Raw genomic sequence first — 20,492 nt, 5'->3', positions numbered from 1 at the left:
GGGTGAGGGGACAGTTTGGGGACAGTGTGGGGGGTCACCTTGGCTGGCACCCATGCTGGCGGTGACCGTGGTGGCCGTGGCTGTTGTCCCCGTCTCGTGGGTCTCACAGGGGGGGTTGGAGCAGGCTCGGGGGGGGCTGGTGGCGCTGGTGGCACAGGGCGGGGGCGGTGTCACCCCCTCGCTGCTGGTGGCACCGCTCTGGTGGCCCTGGCAGGGTGGGGACCCCGCGGTGGTGGTGGCTGTGCTGGTGGCCCCGGGCTCGGGCTCGCAGGGGGGGGTGGCACAAGGCGGGGACCCCCCCGTGGTGGTGGTGGTGGCAGCAGAGGTGGTGGCAGCGCTGGTGGCCGTGGTGGTGTCACCCTGCCGGGACCCCGCGGTGGCCGTGGTGGCCGTGTTGGTTGTCCCCGTCTCGTGGGTCTCGCAGGGGGGGTTGGAGCACAGCTGTGACGATGTCATTGTCACCGTGTTGGTCGTCCCCGTCTCGTGGGTCTCGCAGGGGGGGTTGGAGCAGGGGGGGACACCTCGAGGTGGTGGCACCGACGTCCCCGACTCTGAGGTGGCCGTGGTGGTGGTGGCCGTGTTGGTTGTCCCCGTTTCGTGGGTCTCACAGGGGGGGTTGGAGCAGAATCGTGTCCCCGTCGTTGTCACCGTGTTGGTTGTCCCCGTCTCGTGGGTCTCACATGGAGGGTTGGAGCAGGGTGGCCTTGGCGCTGTTGTTGTCACCGTGTTGGTTGTCCCTGTCTCGTGGGTCTCACACGGAGGGTTAGAGCAGGGTGGCCTCGCTGCTGTCATTGTCACCGTGTTGGTTGTCCCCGTTTCATGGGTCTCACAGGGCGGGTTGGAGCAGAACTGTGACCCTGTCACTGTCACCGTGTTGGTTGTCCCCGTCTCGTGGGTCTCACATGGAGGGTTAGAGCAGAACTGTGACCCTGTCACTGTCACCGTGTTGGTTGTCCCCGTCTCGTGGGTCTCACATGGAGGGTTGGAGCACAGCTGTGACCCTGTCACTGTCACCGTGTTGGTTGTCCCCGTCTCGTGGGTCTCACAGGGCGGATTCGAGCAGAACTGTGACCCTGTCACTGTCACCGTGTTGGTTGTCCCCGTCTCGTGGGTCTCACAGGGCGGATTCGAGCACAGCTGTGACCCTGTCACTGTCACCGTGTTGGTTGTCCCCGTCTCATGGGTCTCACAGGGCGGGTTGGAGCACAGCTGTGACCCTGTCACTGTCACCGTGTTGGTTGTCCCCGTCTCGTGGGTCTCACAGGGCGGGTTCGAGCACAGCCGCGTCCCCACGGGCGTCTCACAGCTCCCGGTGGTGGCCGCAGTGACCACGTTGGTGGCCGTCCCCACCTCAGGCTGCCCCCAGGGCGTTTGGCACGGGGGGGAGGTGACCTCCTGCGTTTGGCACGTGCCACCAGCAGTGCCACCACCCTCGGGGACGGCGGCGGGGGGCGGGCACAGCCGCGCCGTCATCGTGGTCCCCGTGGCCACCGTCTGCTGCGTGGGACAGGGCGGCCCCCCCGGTGTCCCCAAGCGCGCCGTCCCCGCAGCCGTGGTGGCCGTGTTGGTGGTCCCGGTGTCGTGGGTCTCGCAGGGGGGGTTGGAGCAGGCCCGGGGGGGCGGTGGCAGCGCTGTCCCCCCGCCCGTGTCCTCGCAGAGCAGCTGCAGCTGCTGCTGTCCCCCTCCTGTCCCCACGGTGGCCACCAGGCTGGTGGTGGCCGTGTTGGTTGTCCCCGTCTCGTGGGTCTCGCAGGGGGGGTTGGAGCACACCAGGGTGACGGTCCCCGCGGTGGCCTCGGCCGGGGTGGCCTCGCTCAGGGTGACACCGGCCGAGGTGGCCGCGGGGGGACCCTCGGCCGTTGGGGACGCCAGGATGGACACGGGGAGGTCGTGGACGGGCTGGGCCTCCACCCCGCTGGGCGTGGTGATCAGGGTGACCTGCGTGGGCTGGGACACCGGCTGTGTCCCCAGGGGGGTCAGGGGACACTGCTGGACACATAGTGTCCCCTCCCTGGGGTCACATGGGGGTCATCTCCCCTGTGTGACACCGCGAATGGCTGTGTCCTCCCCGCTCGTCATTGTCACATTTGGGGACTGAATGTCCCCAGTGTCCCCTCTGTCCTCAGTGTCCACTCATCCACATGGTGATGGTAATTGTCCCCTAAATGTCCCTAGTGTCCCCTCTGTCCCCAGTGTCCACTCATCTGAAGGGTGATGGTCACTGTCCTGTGTCCCCATGTCCCCAGTGTCCCCATGTCCCCTCACCTGCATGGTGATGGTGGGTGTCCCCAGTGTCCTAATGTCCCCATGTCCCCAATGTCCCCTCCGTCCCCATGTCCCCTCACCTGTATGGTGATGGTCAGTGTCCTGTGTCACCAATGTCCCCAGTGTCCCCAATGTTCCCTCTGTCCCCAGTGTCCCCTCTGTTGTCAGTGTCCCAATGTCTCCAATGTCCCCTCAACTGCATGGTGATGGTCAGTGTCCAGTGTCCCCTCTGTCCCCAATGTCCCTTCACCTGCATGGTGATGGTCACTGTCCTGTGTCCCCAATGTCCCCTCTGTCCCTCTGTCCCCAGTGTCCCCTGTGTCCCCATGTCCCCTCTGTCCCCAGTGTCCCCATGTCCCCAATGTCCCCATGTCCCTGTGTCCCCTCACCTGCATGGTGATGGTTGGTGTCCTGTGTCCCCTCTGTCCCCATGTCCCCAGTGTCCCCTCTGTACTCAGTGTCCCAATGTCCCCCATGTCCCCTCACCTGCATGGTGATGGTCAGTGTCCCCAGTGTCCCCAATGTCCCCTCACCTGGATGGTAATGGTCAGTGTCCTGTGTCCCCAATGTCCCCAGTGTCCCCAATGTCCCCATGTCCCCTCACCTGCATGGTGATGGTGGGTGTCCCCAGTGTCCCCAGTGTCCCCTCTGTCCCCATGTCCCCCATGTCCCCTCTGTCCCCAATGTCCCCTCACCTGCATGGTGATGGTCGGTGTCCCCAATGTCCCCAGTGTCCCCATGTCCCCAGTGTCCCCTGTGTCCCCTCACCTGCACAGTGATGGTCAGTGTCCTGTGTCCCCAGTGTCCCTAATGTCCCCTCTGTCCCCAATGTCCCCATGTCCCCTCACCTGCATGGTGATGGTCGCTGTCCCCAATGTCCCCAGTGTCCCCTCCGTCCCCAATGTCCCCTCACCTGCATGGTGATGGTCGGTGTCCCCATGTCCCCATGTTCCCAATGTCCCCACTGTCCCCATGTCCCCTCACCTGCATGGTGATGGTGGGTGTCCCCAGGCCGCCCCCGGCCGCGGTGGCCGTGATGGCCGCAGGGTTCAGGACCTGGCTGGACAGGGTGGCGATTGTCCCCAGGGTGGTGATGGGCGTGGCCAGCGAGGCCGTGGCGCTGTGGCCACCGGCGCCCCCGGCCAGGCTGGTGGACACTGTCCCTGTCACCGTCCCCAGCGTGGTCACACCTGTGAGGGACACGAGGGCAGTGAGTGACCGCCCCGGGGAGTGACCCCAGAGTGACCCCAAAGTGACCAAATGACCTCAAAGTGACCCCCCTCCCCCTCACCAGCGATGCCCTTGACCACAAGTGACCACCTCAGTGACCCACAGATGACCCCTGGGTGACCCAGTGACCCCTCCAAGAACCCCCCCAGTGACCAGTGGTGACCTTGGCCACCAGGGTGGTCACCACAGTGAGCCAGAGGTGACCCAATGACCCCAGAGTGACCCCAGAGTGACCCCACTCACTGGTGATGCCCTTGACCACCAGGGTGGTCACCACAGTGACCCAGAGATGACCTCTGACCACAAGTGACCACCCGAGTGACCACCTCAATGACCCCATGGTCACCCCAGTGACCTCTCCCACTCACCAGTGGTGACCTTGACCACCAGGGTGGTCACCTCAGTGACCCAGAGGTGACCTTTGACTCCCAGAGTGGTCACCTCAGTGACCCAGAGGTGACCTTTGACCCCCAGAGTGGTCACTCCAATGACCCAGAGGTGACCCTTGACCACAAGTGACCACCCCAGTGGCCCAGAGCCGACTCCTGACCACCAGAGATGTCACCCCAATGACCCAGAGGTGACCTTTGACCACAAGTGACCTCCCCAGTGACCACCTCAATGACCCCAGTGACCCCACGCCCTCCCTCCACTCACTGGTGATGCCCTTGACCACCAGAGTGGTCACCTCAGTGACCCAGAACTGACTCCTGACCACCAGGGTGGTCACCTCAGTGGCCCAGAGGTGACCCAATGACCCCAGAGTGACCCCAGAGTGACCCCACTCACCAGTGGTGACCTTGACCACCAGTGTGGTCACTCCAATGACCCAGAGGTGACTCAATGACCTGAGTGGTCACCTCAGTGACCCAGAGGTGACCCTTGACCCCCAGAGTGGTCACTCCAATGACCCCAGAGGTGACCCCTAACCCCAGAGTGACCCCTGACCCCCAGAGTGACCCTTGACCTCAGAGGTGACCCCTGACCCCCAGGATGACCCCTGCCCCCACTCACCGGTGGTGCCCTTGACCACCAGCGTGGTCACCTCAGTGACCCAGAGTGACCCTTGACCCCAGAGATGACCCCTGACCCCAGAGTGACCCCTGCCCCCACTCACCAGTGGTGCCCTTGACCACCAGCGTGGTCACCGTGGGTTTGACGGCCGAGACGGTGACAGGAGTGACCAGCCGGACCCCGCCCATGGGCACCGTCCGCAGGATGGTCCCCGGCTGTCCTGGGGCGCCCTTCAGCACCACCTGGGGACAGGGGACAGCGTTGGGGACATTGGGGACAGCGATGGCACCGCGGGACCCTCGGGGTGGGGACCTCTTGGTGGAACCCAGCGGTGTCACCAATGTCACCAAACCCTGTGTGACCCCTGTGTGACCCCACCCCAGTGTCCCCAATGTCCCCAAACCCCAGTGTCCCCAGTGTCACCAACCCCTGTGTGACCCCTGTGTGACCCTGCCTCGGTGTCACCAACCCCTGTGTGACCCTGCCCCGGTGTCCCCAAACTCTGTGTGACCCCACCCCGGTGTCACCAGTGTCACCAACTCCTGTGTGACCCCACCCTGCTGTCCCCAAACCCCTGTGTGACCCCACCCCGGTGTCCCCAATGTCCCCAAACCCTGGTGTCCCCGGTGTCCCCAAACCCCTGTGTGACCCCATCCTGGTGTCACCAATGTCCCCACCCCGATGTCCCCAATGTCCCCAAACCCCTGTGTGACCCAATGCTCCAAGTGTATCCCCAGATGTGTCCCCAGTGTCCCAGCTGCCCCAGCTGTGTCCCAGTTGTCCCAGGTGTGTCCCCAGCTGTGTCCCAGCTGTCCCCAGTTATCCCAGCTGTGTCCCCAGGTGTGTCCCAGGTGTGTCCCCAGTTATCCCAGGTGTGTCCCCAGCTGTCCCAGCTGTCCCCAGGTGTGTCCCAGGTGTGTCCCCAGATGTCCCCAGCTGTGTCCCCAGGTGTGCCCCAGCTGTCCCAGGTGTCCCAGGTGTGTCCCAGGTGTGTCCCCAACATCCCAGCTGTGTCCCAGGTGTATCTCAGCTGTCCCAGGTATGTCCCAGCTGTCCCCAGGTGTGTCCCCAGGTGTGTCCCAGCTGTCCCCAGCTATCCCAGGTGTGTCCCAGGTGTGTCCCAGGTGTGTCCCCACCTGGGTGACGCCCTGCTGGCCGTGTCCCCCGCCCAGCTTGGGGACAGCCGTGATGATCTTGGCGGGGGTGCCGGTGCCCGAGGTCATCACCTTGGTGGTGATGATGGTGATGGGGGACTTGATCCCGGGGCTGCTGGTGACACCTGGGGACAGGGGGGGACAGGGGTCATGGGGGGTCAGGGACACGGGGGGGACACAGGGGGTCAGCAGGTGACAAGGACACAGCGGGGTCACAGAGGGACAGGGACATGGCGGGGGGTCATGGGGTGACAGGGACATGGGGGGGATCAGTAGGGGACAGGGACATGGGGGACAGGGACATGGGGGACAGGGACATGGGGGGATCAGCAAGGGGAGAGGGACATGGAGGGGATCAGCAGGTGACAAGGACACAGTGGGGACACAGGGGACAGGGAAGGGGACAGGGACACAGGGGGATCAGCAGGTGACAGGGACACAGTGGGGACACAGGGGACAGGGAAGGGGACAGGGACACGAGAGGATCAGCAGGTGACAGGGACACAGTAGGGACACAGAGGGACAGGGACACAGCGGGGACAGTGGTGGGGGACACAGGGACACAGTGGGGACATGGAGGTCACCCCCTGTCACCCACTGGTGGCCCCTGACTGGGTGGTGATGGGGGACTGGGGGGGTTTGGGGCTCTCAGGGATGGTTTGGGGGTCTCAGGTGAATTTGGGGAGGGGTCCCACTCACCCGTAGGCCCCGACTGGCTGATGATGGCCGACATGGGGATGGGGTCAGGGATGGTTTGGGGGTCTCAGGGGGTCTCAGAGTGGCTCAGGGGTCTCAAGTTGGCTCAGGGATGGTTTGGGGCTCTCAGGTGAATTTGGGGAGGGGTCCCATTCACCCGTAGCCCCCGACTGGGTGATGATGGCCGACATGGGGATGGCTTTGATGGGGTCAGTGAGGAGGTTTGGGGGTCCCAGGTTGGCTCAGGGATGGTTTGGGGGTCTCAGGGTGGGTTCAGGTGAATTTGGGGAGGGGTCCCACTCACCCGTAGCCCCCGACTGGGTGATGATGGCCGACATGGGGATGGTTTTGATGATGGTGGTGGTCCCGGCCTTGGTGGTGCTGGGGGACACGCTGCTGATGCCCAGGATGGTGGGGGGCTTGGCAGCCCCCGCCCCCGCCTGCGTGCTGGTCAGGATGGTGGTGGGCTTCCCCTCCCCCGACGTCACCAGCTTCAGGATGGTCCCGGCGGGCAGGGGGCCCTTGGTCTGGGGGAGGGGCACAGACAGAGGGGGGAGGGGGTCAGTGATTTGGGGAGGGGTCTCAGAGGGATTTTGGGGGATTTTGGGGAGGGGTCTCACTGATAGAGGGTGATGTGGGGAGGGGTATCAGTGATTTGGGAGAGGTCTCAGTGATTTGGGGAGGGGTCTCAGTGCTCTGAGGTGATTTGGGGAGGGGTCTCAGTGATTTGGGGAGGGGTCTCAGAGGGGTTTTGGGTCTCAATGATTTGGGGAGGGGTCTCAGAAGGGTTTTGGGGGGTTTTGGGGTCACCTGGATGATCTAGGCCTGCCCAGTCACAGCCAGGTGGGATTTAGGGGGGGGTCTGAGAGCTTTGGGGTGATTTGGGGAGGCGTCTCAGTGATTTGGGAGGGGTCTCAGGACTTTGGGGAGGAGTCTCAGTGATTTGAGGAGGGGTCTCAGTGACTTGGGGAGGGGTCTCGGTGATTTGGGAGGGGTCTCAGGACTTTGGGGAGGAGTCTCAGTGATTTGGGGAGGGGTCTCAGAGCTTTGGGGTGATTTGGGGAGGGGTCTCAGTGCTCTGGGATGATTTGGGGAGGGGTCTCAGAGGGATTTTGGGGTCATCTGGATGATTGAGGCCTGCCTGGTCACAGCCCAGGGGGGCTCTCAGTGATCTGCAGAGGGGTCTCAGTGATTTGGGGAGGGGTCTCAGAGCTCTGGGGTGATTTGGGGAGGGGTCTCAGTGATTGGGGAGGGGTCTCAGAGCTCTGGGGTAATTTGGGGAGGGGTCTCAGAGCTCTGGGGTGATTTGGGGAGGGGTCTCAGGCTCACCTGGATGATCTGGGTGACAGGGCCGCTCGATGCCTGCCCGGTCACGGCCGAGCTCTGCACCGGCTTCGTCTGCACCACCGACATCACCTTGCCCAGGTTGGAAATCTGGGGAGGGGTCCCGGGGGGGTCAGGGGGGTCCCCCATGTCCCAAGTCCCCAAATCTGTGTCCCCAAATCCGTGTCTCCCTTCCTAACACCCTCCCATGTCCCCAAATCCGTGTCCCTCCCCAATGTCCCCAAATCCATGTCCCCCAATCTGTGTTCCTCCCTCAATGTCCCCCCCCAATGTCCCTCCTCATGTCCCCAAACCCACGTCCCCAAATCTGCCCCCCCCATGACGCCCTAATGTCCCTCCATGTCCCCAACCCAATGTCCCCCCATGTCCCCAACTCCATGTCCCCCCTAAATGTCCCCAAACCCATGTCCCCAAATCTGTGTCCCCAAACCCATGTCCCTCCAATGTCCCCAACCTCGTGTCCCCCCCAATGTCCCCCCTCATGTCCCCAACCCTGTGTCCCCTCATGACGCCCCATGTCCCCCAATCCGTGTCACCCCATGTCCCAACCCCGTGTCCCCCCTCCTTGTCCCCAACCCGTGTCCCCAAATCTGTGTCTCCCCCCAAGGTCCCCCCCATGTCCCCAACCCTGTGTCCCCCCCATGTCCCCAAATACGTCCCCAAATCTGTGTCCCCAAACCTGTGTTCCCCGCCAATGTCCCCCCATGTTCCCAAATTCGTGTCACTGCCATGTCCCCAGCCCCATGTCCCCCCTATGTCCCCAAATCCATGTCCCCCTGTGTCCCCCAACCCTGTGTCCCCTCCATGTCCCGCCCTCAATATCCCCCTCCCATGTCCCCAAACCTGTGTCCCCACCAAGACTCCCTAAATGTCCCCCCCGTGTCCCCCCCCATGTCCCCAACCCCATGTCCCCTCCATGTCCCCTCAATGTCCCCAAGCCCATGTCCCCCATGTCCCCAAATCCTTGTCCCCCCACCATGTCCCCCACAATATCCCCCCCACGTCCCCCCCAATGTCCCCCCATGTCCCCAACCCTGTGTCCCCTCTGTATCCCCCACCAATGTCCCCAACCCTGCGTCCCTGAACCCGTGTCCCCCCATGTCCCCAAATCCATGTCACCCCCATGTCCCCAAACCTGTGTCCCACCCCAATATCCCCCCATGTCCCCAACCCCATGTCCCCAAATCTGTGTCCCCAAACCCATGTTTCCCCATGTCCCCATCCGTGTCCCCCCCATGACCTCCCAATGTCCCCCCATGTCCCCAAATCTGTGTCCCCAACCCCGTGTCCTCCCCCATGTCCCCCAATGTCTCTCCTCATGTCCCCACAATGTCCCCAACCCTGTCTTCCCCACCCCATGTTCCCCCTCTAATGTCCCCCCTCAATGTCCCCAACCCCGTGTCCCCCCTATGTCCCCAAACCCACGTCCCCCAATGTCCCCCGTGTCCCCTCCAATATCCCCCCCCATGTCCCCAACTCCATGTCCCCTCCTCATGTCCCCCCACGTCCCCAAATCTGTGTCCCCAAATCCGTGTCTCCCTTCCTAAAACCCCCCATGTCCCCAAACCTGTGTCCCCCACTGTGTCCCCAATGTCCCCAAATCTGTGTCCCCAAATCTGTGTCTCCCTTCCCAAAAACCCCCCATGTCCCCAAACCTGTGACCCTCCCTGTGTCCCCAATGTCCCCCCCATGTCCCCAAATCTGTGTCCCCCTCCTGTGTCCCCAATGTCCCCCCATGTCTCCAAATCTGTGTCCCCAAACCCGTGTCCCCCTCACCAACACCCCCCATGTCCCCAAATTCGTGTCCCTCCCATGTCCCCAAACCTGTGTCCCCACCAAGACCTCCTAATGTCCCCCCCAAAGACCCCCCATGTCCCCAAACCCTTGTCCCCTCCAATGTCCCTGTGTCCCCAACCCTGAGTCCCCTCAATGTCCCCAAGCCCGTGTCCCCCATGTCCCCAAATCCATGTCCCCCCCATGTCCCCAACCTTGTGTCCCCCCCAATATACCCCCCATGTCCCCCCAATGTCCCTAACCCTGTGTTCCCCACCCCATGTTCCCCCACAATGTCCCCCTCATGTCCCCAAATCTGTGTCCCCCCTAATGTCCCCCCACGTCCCCAAATCTGTGTCCCCAAACCCGTGTCTCCCTTCCTAAAACCCCCCCATGTCCCCAGATCTGTCCCCCCATGTCCTCAAATCCGTGTCTCCCTTCCTAAAAACCCCCCATGTCCCCAAACCTGTGTCCCCCCCTGTGTCCCCAATGTCCCCTCCATGTCCCCAAATCTGTGTCCCCCTCCTGTGTCCCCAATGTCCCCAAACCCATGTCACCAAATCTGTGTCCCCAAATCTGTGTCTCCCTTCCTAAAAACCTCCCATGTCCCCAGATCTGTCCCCCCATGTCCCCAATGTCCCCCCCCATGTCCCCAATGTCCCCCCCATGTCCCCATGTCCCCATCCCCGGTGTCCCCTCACCAGGGCGCTGCCCCCCGGCACGGAGATGGGGCTCTTGACCAGGGTGATGGTTTTGGTGACCCCTCCGACCACCGTGGTGACCACCTGGGCCTGCTGCGCCACCGTCACCGTGCCGGACTTGTGCACCGTGATGATCGGCCTGGTGGCCGCGTTGGTGGCCGCGGGGGACGTCCCCGCCGTGCCCACCTGGGCCGCCGCCGTCTTCAGCATCCGCGTGGCGGGGTTGCTCACCTGGGGGACACGGGGACAAGTGGGGACATCGTGGGGACATGGGGGGACATCATAGAGATATCATAGGGACATGTGGAGAAATTGTGAGACGTGTGGGGACACCGTGGGGACATTGTGGGGACATGGTGGGGATATTGTGGGGACATCATAGGGACACGGGGGGGACACCATAGGGACACGGAGGGACACGGGGGCGTGTGAGGACATCATGGGGACACGGGGGGACATTGTTGGGACAAGTAGGGACATCATAGGGACATGGGGGGATGTATGGGGACATCATGGGGACATGGGGGGATAGCACAGGGAGGACATGTGGGGACATTGTGGGGACATCGTGAGGACATGGGGGGACATCATAGGGACACGTGGGGACATTGTGGGGACATGGGGATGTGTGGGGACATCATGGGGACATTGAGGGGACATCATAGGGACATTATGTGGACACGGGGGGATAGCAAAGGAACACTGGGGACATTGCGGGGACACCCACGAGAGCCACTGGTGACATCACAAGGTCACCTTGAGTGCCACAGTGTCACCCCCTCAAGCTCCCCCAGTGCCACCACGAGTCACCTCGAGTCCCCTCAATGTCACCATGGTGCCACATCAAGTCCCCCAGTGTCACCTCAGGTCACCCAAGCCCCCACAGTGACAATGACGTCACCACACTGTGTCCCTCCCAGTGCCACCCCAAGCCCTGGTGACACCTGGTGACAATGACACTGTGGTGACAACGACACTGTGGTGACAATGACACCTGGTGACAATGACACTGTGGTGACAGCTACACCTGGCGACAATGCCACTGTGGTGACAGTGACACTGTGGTGACAGTGACACCTGGAGACAATGACACTGTGGTGACAATGACACCTGCTGACAATGACACTGTGGTGACAATGCCACCACCACACCACGTCCCTCCCCAAGCCCTGGTGACACCTGGTGACAATGACACCTGGTGACAATGCCATCTGGTGACAATAACACTGTGGTGACAACGACACGTGGTGACAATGCCACTCCTACCATGACAGGTGACGATGCCACCTTGACGGTGGCGGGCAGGGTGGTGGCCCCGGGGGTCACGGCCACCGTCTTGACGATGGTGGCACCGGCGGGGACGCTGAGCACGGTGGGGGCCGAGGCCGGCGGGATCTTCTGGGTGGCGGCGGCCGCTGCGGCCAGGGCGGCCATGCCGCTCATCTGGGGACTGCTGCCGATCACCTGCGGGGACACCTGGGATCAGCACACCTGGGGACAGCTGGGGACACCTAGAGACACCTAGGGACACCTGGGGATAGAGCCTTGGGACACCTGGGGACAGCTGGGGACAGCGCGGCCATGCCGCTCATCTGGGGACTGCTGCCGATCACCTGCGGGGACACCTGGGATCAGCACATCTGGGGACAGCTGGGGACACCTGGGGACACCTAGAGACAGCTGGGGACAGCTGGGGACACCTAGAGACAGCTGGGGACAGCTGGGGACAGCGCAGCCATGCCGCTCATCTGGGGACTGCTGCCGATCACCTGCGGGGACACCTGGGATCAGCACATCTGGGGACAGTGCCCCAGAACACCTGGGGACAGCTGGAGTACACCTAGAGACAGCTGGGATACACCTAGGGACACCTGGGGACACCTAGAGACAGCTGGGGACAGCTGTGGACAGCTGGGGACAGGGCGGCCATGCCGCTCATCTGGGGACTGCTGCCAATCACCTGCGGGGACAGCACCTCAGCACACTTGGGGACACCTGGGGACACCTGGGGACAGCTGGAGTACACCTAGAGACAGCTGGGGACACCTAGAGACAGCTGGGGACACCTGGGGACAGCTGGGATACACCTAGGGACAGCTGGGGACAGGGCGGCCATGCCGCTCATCTGGGGACTGCTGCCGATCACCTGCGGGGACACCTGGGCTGATACACCTGGGGACAGCTGGGGACACCTGGGGACACCTAGAGACACCTGGGGACAGCTAGGGACAGCTGGGGACAGCTGGGGACAGCACGGCCATGCCGCTCATCTGGGGACTGCTGCCGATCACCTGCGGGGACAGCACCTCAGCACACCTGGGGACAGCTGGGGACAGAGCCTCGGGACACCTGGGGACAGCTGGGGACAGCTAGGGACAGCTGGGGACATCTAGAGACACCTAGGGACACCTGGGGACAGCTGGGATACACCTAGGGACAGCTGGGGACAGCACGGCCATGCCGCTCATCTGGGGTGTGCTGCCAATCACCTGCGGGGACACCTGGGCTGACACACCTGGGGACACCTGAACACACCTGGGGTACACCTGGGGACAGCTTAGGCACACCTGGGGACACCTGAGCACACTTAGGGACACTTAGGGGCACCCAGGGTACACCTGGGGACACCTGAGCACAGCTGGAGACATCTGGGGGACACCTAGGGACAGCTAGGGACACACTGAGCACACCTAGGGACACTTAGGAACATGTAGGGTACACCTGGGGACACCTGAGCACACCTTGGGACAGCAAGGGAAGGGACCTTGTCACACCTGGGGTAGAGCTGGGACAGCAAGGGGACACCTGCAGCTCCTGTGACACCCGAGTGCCACCAACATCACACCTGGGGCACAGCTGGGCTCCCCAGGTACAGACCAGGGCTCACCTGTGCCACCCACAGAGCCCCCAAACCACACCTGTGTCACTCAGGTACCACTGGGGCTCACCTGTGACACACCTGTGACACACCTGTGTCACTCAGGTACCACTGGGGCTCACCTGTGACACACCTGTGACACACCTGTGTCCCTCAGGTAGCACTGGGGCACACCTGTGACACACCTGTGACACACCTGTGTCACTCAGGTACCACTGGGGCTGACCTGTGACACACCTGTGACACACCTGTGTCCCTCAGGTACCACTGGGGCTCACCTGTGACACACCTGTGACACACCTGTGTCCCTCAGGTACCACTGGGGCACACCTGTGTCCCTCAGGAACACACTGTGACACACCTGTGACACACCTGTGTCCCTCAGGTACCACTGTGTCCCACCTGTGTCCCACCTGTGTCCCAGGATCCCCCCAGGACCCCTCCCAATGTCCCCAATGCCCCCTCCCATGTCCCCAACCCCCCCCAGGGTCCCTCCCCGTGTCCCCCCCCGTGCCAGCTGTTCCCCAGCTGTTCCCCAGGTGTCCCCCAGGTGTCCCCCAGGTGTGCTCACCGTGCCCTGGGGGCTCTGCGTGGGCACCACCATCCTGACCCCGGCCGGCAGCGATGTCACCGTCACCGGGGCCTTGCCGGGCCCGGCCGAGCGCACGGTGACCAGCGGGGGACCCGCGGTGGCCGCAGGGGGACCGGTGACCTTCAGGACAGCAGGGACACCTGGGGGGGGACAGGGGACAGTGAGGACACCTGGGGACACCTGGGGATGTCCCCTGTGTGACCTTCAGCACAGGAGGGACACCTGGAGGGGACAGGGGGTCAGTGTGGGGTGGGGACACCTGGGGACACCCCCTGTGTGACCCTGTCACCCCCTGTCCCTCCTCTGTCACCCTCAGGGTCACCTCCTCCAGTGTCACTCTCAGCACCTCCTGTCCCTCCCAGTGTCCCCAACTCTGCTCCAAAGTCCCCATTCCCCCCCAATGTCCCCACTCATCCTCATGTCCCCAATGTCCTCATCGTCCCCAACATCATCAATGTCCCTCGTGTCCCCCCATGTCCCCATTTCCCCCAATGTCCCCACTGTCCCCATTTCCCACCCCAGGTCCCCAACATCACCAATGTCCCTCATGTCCCCCCATGTCCCCACTTCCCCCATGTCCCCATTCTCCCCCAGCGCCCCAATGTCCCCAATGTCCACCATGTCCCCACTGTCCCCATTCCCCTCATCATCAATGTCCCTCATGTCCCCATTCCCCTCCCAATCTCCCCAATGTCCCCCCAATGTCCCCCCATTCTCCTCCCAATGTCCCCACTCCCTGCCATGTCCCCATTCCCTCCAATGTCCCCACTGTCCCTATCCCCCACAATGTCCCCATTCCCTGCCATGTCCCCATTCCCTCCAATGTCCCCACTGTCCCTATCCCCCACAATGTCCCCATTCCCTGCCATGTCCCCATTCCCCCCAATGTTCCCACTGTCCCTATCCCCCACAATGTCCCCATTCCCTGCCATGTCCCCGCTGTCCCTATCCCCTGCAATGTCCCCATTCCCTGCCATGTCCCCATTCCCTCCAATGTCCCCAATGTCCCCAAAGTCCCCATGTCCCCCCCATGTCCCCCCTTGTCCCCGCTGTCCCCAGCACTCACTGGGCGCCCTCCCCGTCTCCCCATTCCCCCCCAGAGTCCCCATGTCCCCATTCCCCCCAATGTCCCCCAATGTCCCCATTCCCCTCAAAGTCCCCAGTGTCCCCATCCCCCCCACTGTTCCCCAATGTCCCTATTCCCCCCAATGTCCCCACTGTCCCCATTCCCCCCAATGTCCCCACTGTCCCTATTCCCCCCCAATGTCCCCAATGTCCCCATTCCCCCCCAATGTCCCCAATGTCCCTATTCCCCCCAATGTCCCCAATGTCCCCATTCCCCCCCATGTCCCCCAATGTCCCTATTCCCCCGAATGTCCCCAATGTCCCCATTCAACCCAATGTCCCCATTGTCCCTATTCCCCCCCAATGTCCCCATTCCCCCCCAATGTCCCCAATGTCCCTATTCCCCCCAATGTCCCCATTCCCCCCAATGTCTCCACGTCCCCACTGTCCCCATTCCCCACCACTATAGCCAATGTCCCTCATGTCCCCACTGTCCCTAAAGTCCCCATTCCCCCCCATGTCCCCAATCTCCTCCACTGTCCCCATTCCCCACCAATGTCCCCATTCCCCGCCACTGTCCCCATTCCCCCTCACTGTCCCCATTCTCCCCCACTGTCCCCAGTGTCCCCCATGTCCCCATTCCCCCCCAATGTCCCCCTCACTCACCGGGCGCCCTCCCCGCCGTTCCCGCTCCGGTCGCCGCCGCCGCCGTTGCCCCCCCCGCCGTGGCCGGCAGCACCTGCAGGGTGGCGCTGGGGGCGGGGGGAGCCCCCACAGCCCCCCCCGCTGTCCCCGCCGTCCCCCCCGGTGCCACCCCGGCCGTCCCCACCCCCGCCGTGCCCCCCGGTGTCACCCCCGCCGCCGCCGCCGCCGCCCCGGGCGGGTTCTGGGGGGCGGCGGGGCCGGGGGACAGCAGGGTGAGCCCCACCCCCCCCAGCTGGGGCAGGGCCCCGGGGGGCGCCGGGGGGGGCGCGGGGGCGGCGGGCGCGGGGCTCTTGGGGGGGTTGGCGGGCACCGAGGGCACCGGGGGAGGGGCGGGGGCGGCGGGCAGCTCGTACTTCTGCAGCTGCAGCAGGTACGAGTCGGCCGTGGGCACCGCGCCCCAGCTCACCTCCAGCGACGTGGTGTTGGCACGGACCAGCTGCACGCGGCCCGGGGCCGGGGGGCGCTCTGGGGGGGAAAATACACCTGGGTTACACCTGAGTTACACCTGGGAACATCTGAGTTACACCTGAGATACACCTGGGTACACCTGAGTTCAGCTAGGTACAGCTTAGTTACACCTGTGTACAGCTGAGTTACACCTGGTGTTGGCACGGACCAGCTGCACGCGGCCCGGGGCCGGGGGGCGCTCTGGGGGGGGAAATACACCTGGGTTACACCTGGGTACACCTAGGTACACCTGAGATACACCTGGGTACAGCTAAGATACACCTGAGTACAGCTAAGTACAGCTGGGTTACACCTGGGTACACCTGAGATACACCTGGTGTTGGCACGGACCAGCTGGACACGGCCCGGGGCCGGGGGGCGCTCTGGGGGGGAGAAATACACCTGGGTTACACCTGAGTACAGCTAAGTTACACCTGAGTACACCTGAGTTACAGCTGGGTACACGTGAGTTACACCTGGGATACACCTGGTGTTGGCATGGACCAGCTGCACGCGGCCCGGGGCCGGGGGGCACTCTGGGGGGGGAAAATACACCTGGGTTACATCTGGGTACACCTAGGTACACCTGAGATACACCTGGGTTACACCTGAGTTACACCTGGTGTTGGCACGGACCAGCTGCACGCGGCCCGGGGCTGGGGGGCGCTCTGGGGGGGAGAGATACACCTGGGTTACACCTAGGATACACCTGCGTACACCTGAGATACACCTGGGTACAGCTAGGTACAGCTTAGATACAGCTTAGTTACACCTGGTGCTGGCACGGACCAGCTGGACACGGCCCGGGGCCGGGGGGTGCTCTGGGAGAAGAAATACACCTGAGATACACCTGGGTTACACCTAGGTACACCTGAGATACACCTGGGTACAGCTGAGATACACCTGAGTACAGCTAGGTACAGCTTAGATACAGCTTAGTTACACCTGGTGCTGACACGGACCAGCTGGACACGGCCCGGGGCCGGGAGGTGCTCTGAGGGGGAAAAATACACCTGAGATACACCTGAGATACACCTGAGATACACCTGGGATACACCTAAGATACACCTGGGTACACCTGAGATACACCTGCTGTTAGCCCTGACCAGCTCCAGGTACCACAGGTCCTTGCAGCACACCTGAGCCCCCCCAGCCCCCTCAGCCCCCCCCACTCACCTGTCTCCAGGTACCACAGGTCCTTGCAGCACACCTGGTTGCTCCAGGTCCTTGCAGCCCCCCAGGTCCCTGCAGCCCCCCAGACTCACCTGTCTCCAGGTACCACAGGTCCTTGCAGCACACCTGGTTGTTCCAGGTCCCTGCAGCCCCCCCAGGTATTTACAGCCCCCAGACTCACCTGTCTCCAGGTACCACAGGTCCTTGCAGCACACCTGGTTGTTCCAGGTCCCTGCAGCCCCCCCAGGTATTTACAGCCCCCAGACTCACCTGTCTCCAGGTACCACAGGTCCTTGCAGTACATCTGGTTGTTCCAGGTTCCCTCAGCCCCCCCAGGTCCTTGCCTTGCAGCCCCCAGACTCACCTGTCTCCAGGTACCACAGGTCCTTGCAGCACACCTGGTTGTTCCAGGCCTTGCGGTAGCCGTCGCGCCCGCTCCAGATGTAGAGGCGAGTGGCGATGGCCACGGCGCAGTGCCCGGCGCGCGCCCGCGGGACGTTGTCCTCGAGCGTCTCCAGCACCAGGGGCTCCCAGGCCATCGAGTCTGGGGGCACAGAGGGGATTTGGGGAGGGGGCTTCAGCACCAGGGGCTCCCAGGCCATCGAGTCTGGGGGCACAGAGGGGATTTTGGGAGGGGTCTTCAGCACCTGGGGCTTCCAGGACATTGAGTGTGGGGGGATTTGGGAATTTGGGGAGGGGGTTTCAGCACCTGGGGCTCCCAGGCCATCGAGTCTGGGGACACAGAGGAGATTTGGGGAGGGGGCTTCAGCACCTGGGGCTCCCAGGCCATTGCGTCTGGGGGGATTTGGGAATCTGGGGAGGGGTCTCCAACACCAGGGACTCCCAGGGGCTCCCAGGCCATTGAGTCTGGGGGGATATGGGGAATTGGGGAGGGGTCTCCAACACCTGGGGCTCCCAGGCCATCGAGTCTGGGGGCACAGGGGGGGTCAGGGGGGGTTTGGGGAGGGGTCACGGTGTTTAGGGTGTATTTGGGGTGTATTTTGGGTGTATTTTGGGTGTATTTGGGGTCAGGTTTTGTGTCAGTTTTTGGGTGTATTCTGGGTGTATTTTAGGTGTGTTTAAGGTGTATTTTGGGTGTATTTTGGGTGTATTTTTGGTCACTCACCCAGGTTGAGATAGGCCAGCGTGTTCCATGTTTCAGGGTGTATTTTGGGTGTATTTTGGGTGTGTTTTGGGGTCACTCACCCAGGTTGAGGCAGGCCAGCGTGTTCGTGGTTTGGGGTGTGATTTGGTTGTGTTTAAGGTGTATTTTGGGTGTATTTAGGCCGTGTTTAAGGTGTATTTTAGGTGTATTTTGGGTGTATTTTTAGTCACTCACGCAGGTTGAGGCAGGCCAGTGTGTTCGTGGTTTGGGGTGTATTTTAGGTGTATTCTGGGTGTATTTTAGGTCAGTTTTTCAATCAGTTATTGGTCACTCACCCAGGTTGAGGCAAGCCAGCATGCTCCAGGGTTTGGGGTGTATTTTGGGTGTATTTGGGGTCAGTTTTTGTGTCAGTTTTTGGGTGTATTCTGGGTATATTTTGGGTGTATTTTACGTGTGTTTAAGGCGTATTTTGGGTGTATTTTGGGGTCTCTTACCCAGGTTGAGGCAGGCCAGCGTGTTCCAGGCTTAGGGTGTGTTTTAGGTCAGTTTTGGGTGTGTTTTGGCTGTGTTTAGGGTGTATTTTGGGGTCACTCACCCAGGTTGAGGCAGGCCAGCGTGTTCGTGGTTTGGGGTGTGTTTTGGGTGTATTTTAGGTGTATTTGGAGTGTATTTTGGGTCAGTTTTTGGGTGTATTTTGGGGTCTCTTACCCAGGTTGAGGCAGGCCAGTGTGTTCCAGGTTTAGGATGTGTTTTAGGTCAGTTTTGGGTGTATTTTGGCTGTGTTTTGGGTGTATTTTTGTCACTCACCCAGGTTGAGGCAGGCCAGCGTGTTCCATGTTTTAGGGTGTATTTGGGGTGTATTTTGGGTGTGGTTTTGGGTGTATTTTTGGTCACTCACCCAGGTTGAGGCAGGCCAGCGTGTTCATGGTTTGGGGTGTGATTTGGCTGTGTTTAAGGTGTATTTTAGGTGTATGTTGGGTGTATTTTGTGGTCTCTTACCCAGGTTGAGGCAGGCCAGCGTGTTCCGTGTTTTAGGGTGTACTTTGGGTATATTTTGGCTGTGTTTAGGGTGTGTTTTGGGGTCACTCACCCAGGTTGAGGCAGGCCAGTGTGTTCGTGGTTTGGGGTGTATTTTAGGTGTATTCTGGGTGTATTTTGGGTCAGTTTTTCAGTCAGTTATTGGTCACTCACCCAGGTTGAGGCAGGCCAGCGTGTTCGTGGTTTGGGGTGTATTTGGGGTGTATTTAGGGTCAGTTTTTGTGACAGTTTTTGGATGTTTTTTGGGTGTATTTTGGCTGTGTTTAAGGTGTATTTTAGGTGTATTTAGGGTGTATTTTTGGTCACTCACCCAGGTTGAGGCAGGCCAGCGTGTTCGTGGTTTGGGGTGTGTTTTGGGTGTATTTTGGGTCAGTTTTTGGGTGTATTTTTGGTCACTCACCCAGGTTGAGGCAGGCCAGCGTGTTCGTGGTTTGGGGTGTGATTTGGCTGTGTTTAAGGTGTATTTTAGGTGTATTTTGGGTGTATTTTTGGTCACTCACCCAGGTTGAGGCAGGCCAGCGTGTTCCATGTTTCAGGGTGTATTTGGGGTGTATTTAGGGTCAGTTTTTGTGACAGTTTTTGGGTGTTTTTTGGGTGTGTTTTGGGTGTATTTTGGCTGTATTTAAGGTGTATTTTAGGTGTATTTTGGGTGTATTTTGGGGTCTCTTACCCAGGTTGAGGCAGGCCAGCGTGTTCGTGCACTTCCACTCCTTCTCATGCGTCGCTACCTTGACGTCGTCCATGACCAGGGGCACCCAGCCCCCAAACACGTACATCCTGGGGTCAAAGGGCAAAGGTCAGGGGGGGGCAAAGGTCACAGGGGTCAGGGGCACCCAGCCCCCAAACACTTACATCCTGGGGTCAAAGGTCACTGGGGTCAGGGACCCCTCAGGATGAGGAGGGGGCTCAGGTTGTTTTGGGACCCCCAGGGTGTCTCAGGTTATTTTGGGGATCCCAGGGGTCTCAGGGTATTTTGGGGAGGGGTCTCAGGGTATTTTGGGGAGGGGTCTCAGGGTATTTTGGGGAGGGGTCTCAGGGTTATTCTGGGGATCTCAGGGTATTTTGGGGAGGGGTCTCAGGGTATTTTGGGGAGGGGTCTCAGGGTTATTTTGGGGAGGGGTCTCAGGGTATTTTGGGGAGGGGTCTCAGGGTATTTTGGGGAGGGGTCTCTCACTTGTTGCCGATGGTCGTGGCCGAGTGGAGGCTGCGGGGGAGGGGAGCGACCCCGCTCAGGCTGGGCTTGTTCCAGGTCAGCGTCTCTGGGGACCCAAAAACACCAAAAAGTGAGAAAATGGCCCCAAAATGGGAGAGA

General features: G+C 61.6%; 1 protein-coding gene across 1 annotated transcript in view; it reads right to left on the bottom strand.

Annotated features, from left to right (window-relative positions):
- The window catches only part of HCFC1 (host cell factor C1), a 48,292-nt gene that overhangs the window by 12,982 nt on the left and 14,818 nt on the right, over positions 1-20,492 (bottom strand). Inside the window, exons 7-20 of the mRNA XM_033083457.2 lie at positions 20,355-20,439; positions 19,851-19,957; positions 17,402-17,581; positions 15,542-15,882; positions 15,379-15,451; positions 13,627-13,787; positions 11,444-11,641; positions 10,178-10,408; positions 7,689-7,793; positions 6,664-6,886; positions 5,646-5,788; positions 4,613-4,751; positions 3,250-3,455; positions 39-1,959 (exon numbers count right to left, since the gene is read on the bottom strand). Coding sequence (XP_032939348.1) covers positions 39-1,959; positions 3,250-3,455; positions 4,613-4,751; positions 5,646-5,788; positions 6,664-6,886; positions 7,689-7,793; positions 10,178-10,408; positions 11,444-11,641; positions 13,627-13,787; positions 15,379-15,451; positions 15,542-15,882; positions 17,402-17,581; positions 19,851-19,957; positions 20,355-20,439 — 4,113 coding nt within the window. The remainder of the gene's footprint in view (positions 1-38; positions 1,960-3,249; positions 3,456-4,612; positions 4,752-5,645; positions 5,789-6,663; positions 6,887-7,688; positions 7,794-10,177; positions 10,409-11,443; positions 11,642-13,626; positions 13,788-15,378; positions 15,452-15,541; positions 15,883-17,401; positions 17,582-19,850; positions 19,958-20,354; positions 20,440-20,492) is intronic.

This window comes from Catharus ustulatus, chromosome 32, assembly GCF_009819885.2.
Source record: "Catharus ustulatus isolate bCatUst1 chromosome 32, bCatUst1.pri.v2, whole genome shotgun sequence".
Taxonomy (NCBI): domain Eukaryota; kingdom Metazoa; phylum Chordata; class Aves; order Passeriformes; family Turdidae; genus Catharus; species Catharus ustulatus.
The sequence above is the reverse complement of the archived record's forward strand: the minus strand, read 5'-3'. Positions and strand labels throughout refer to the sequence as shown.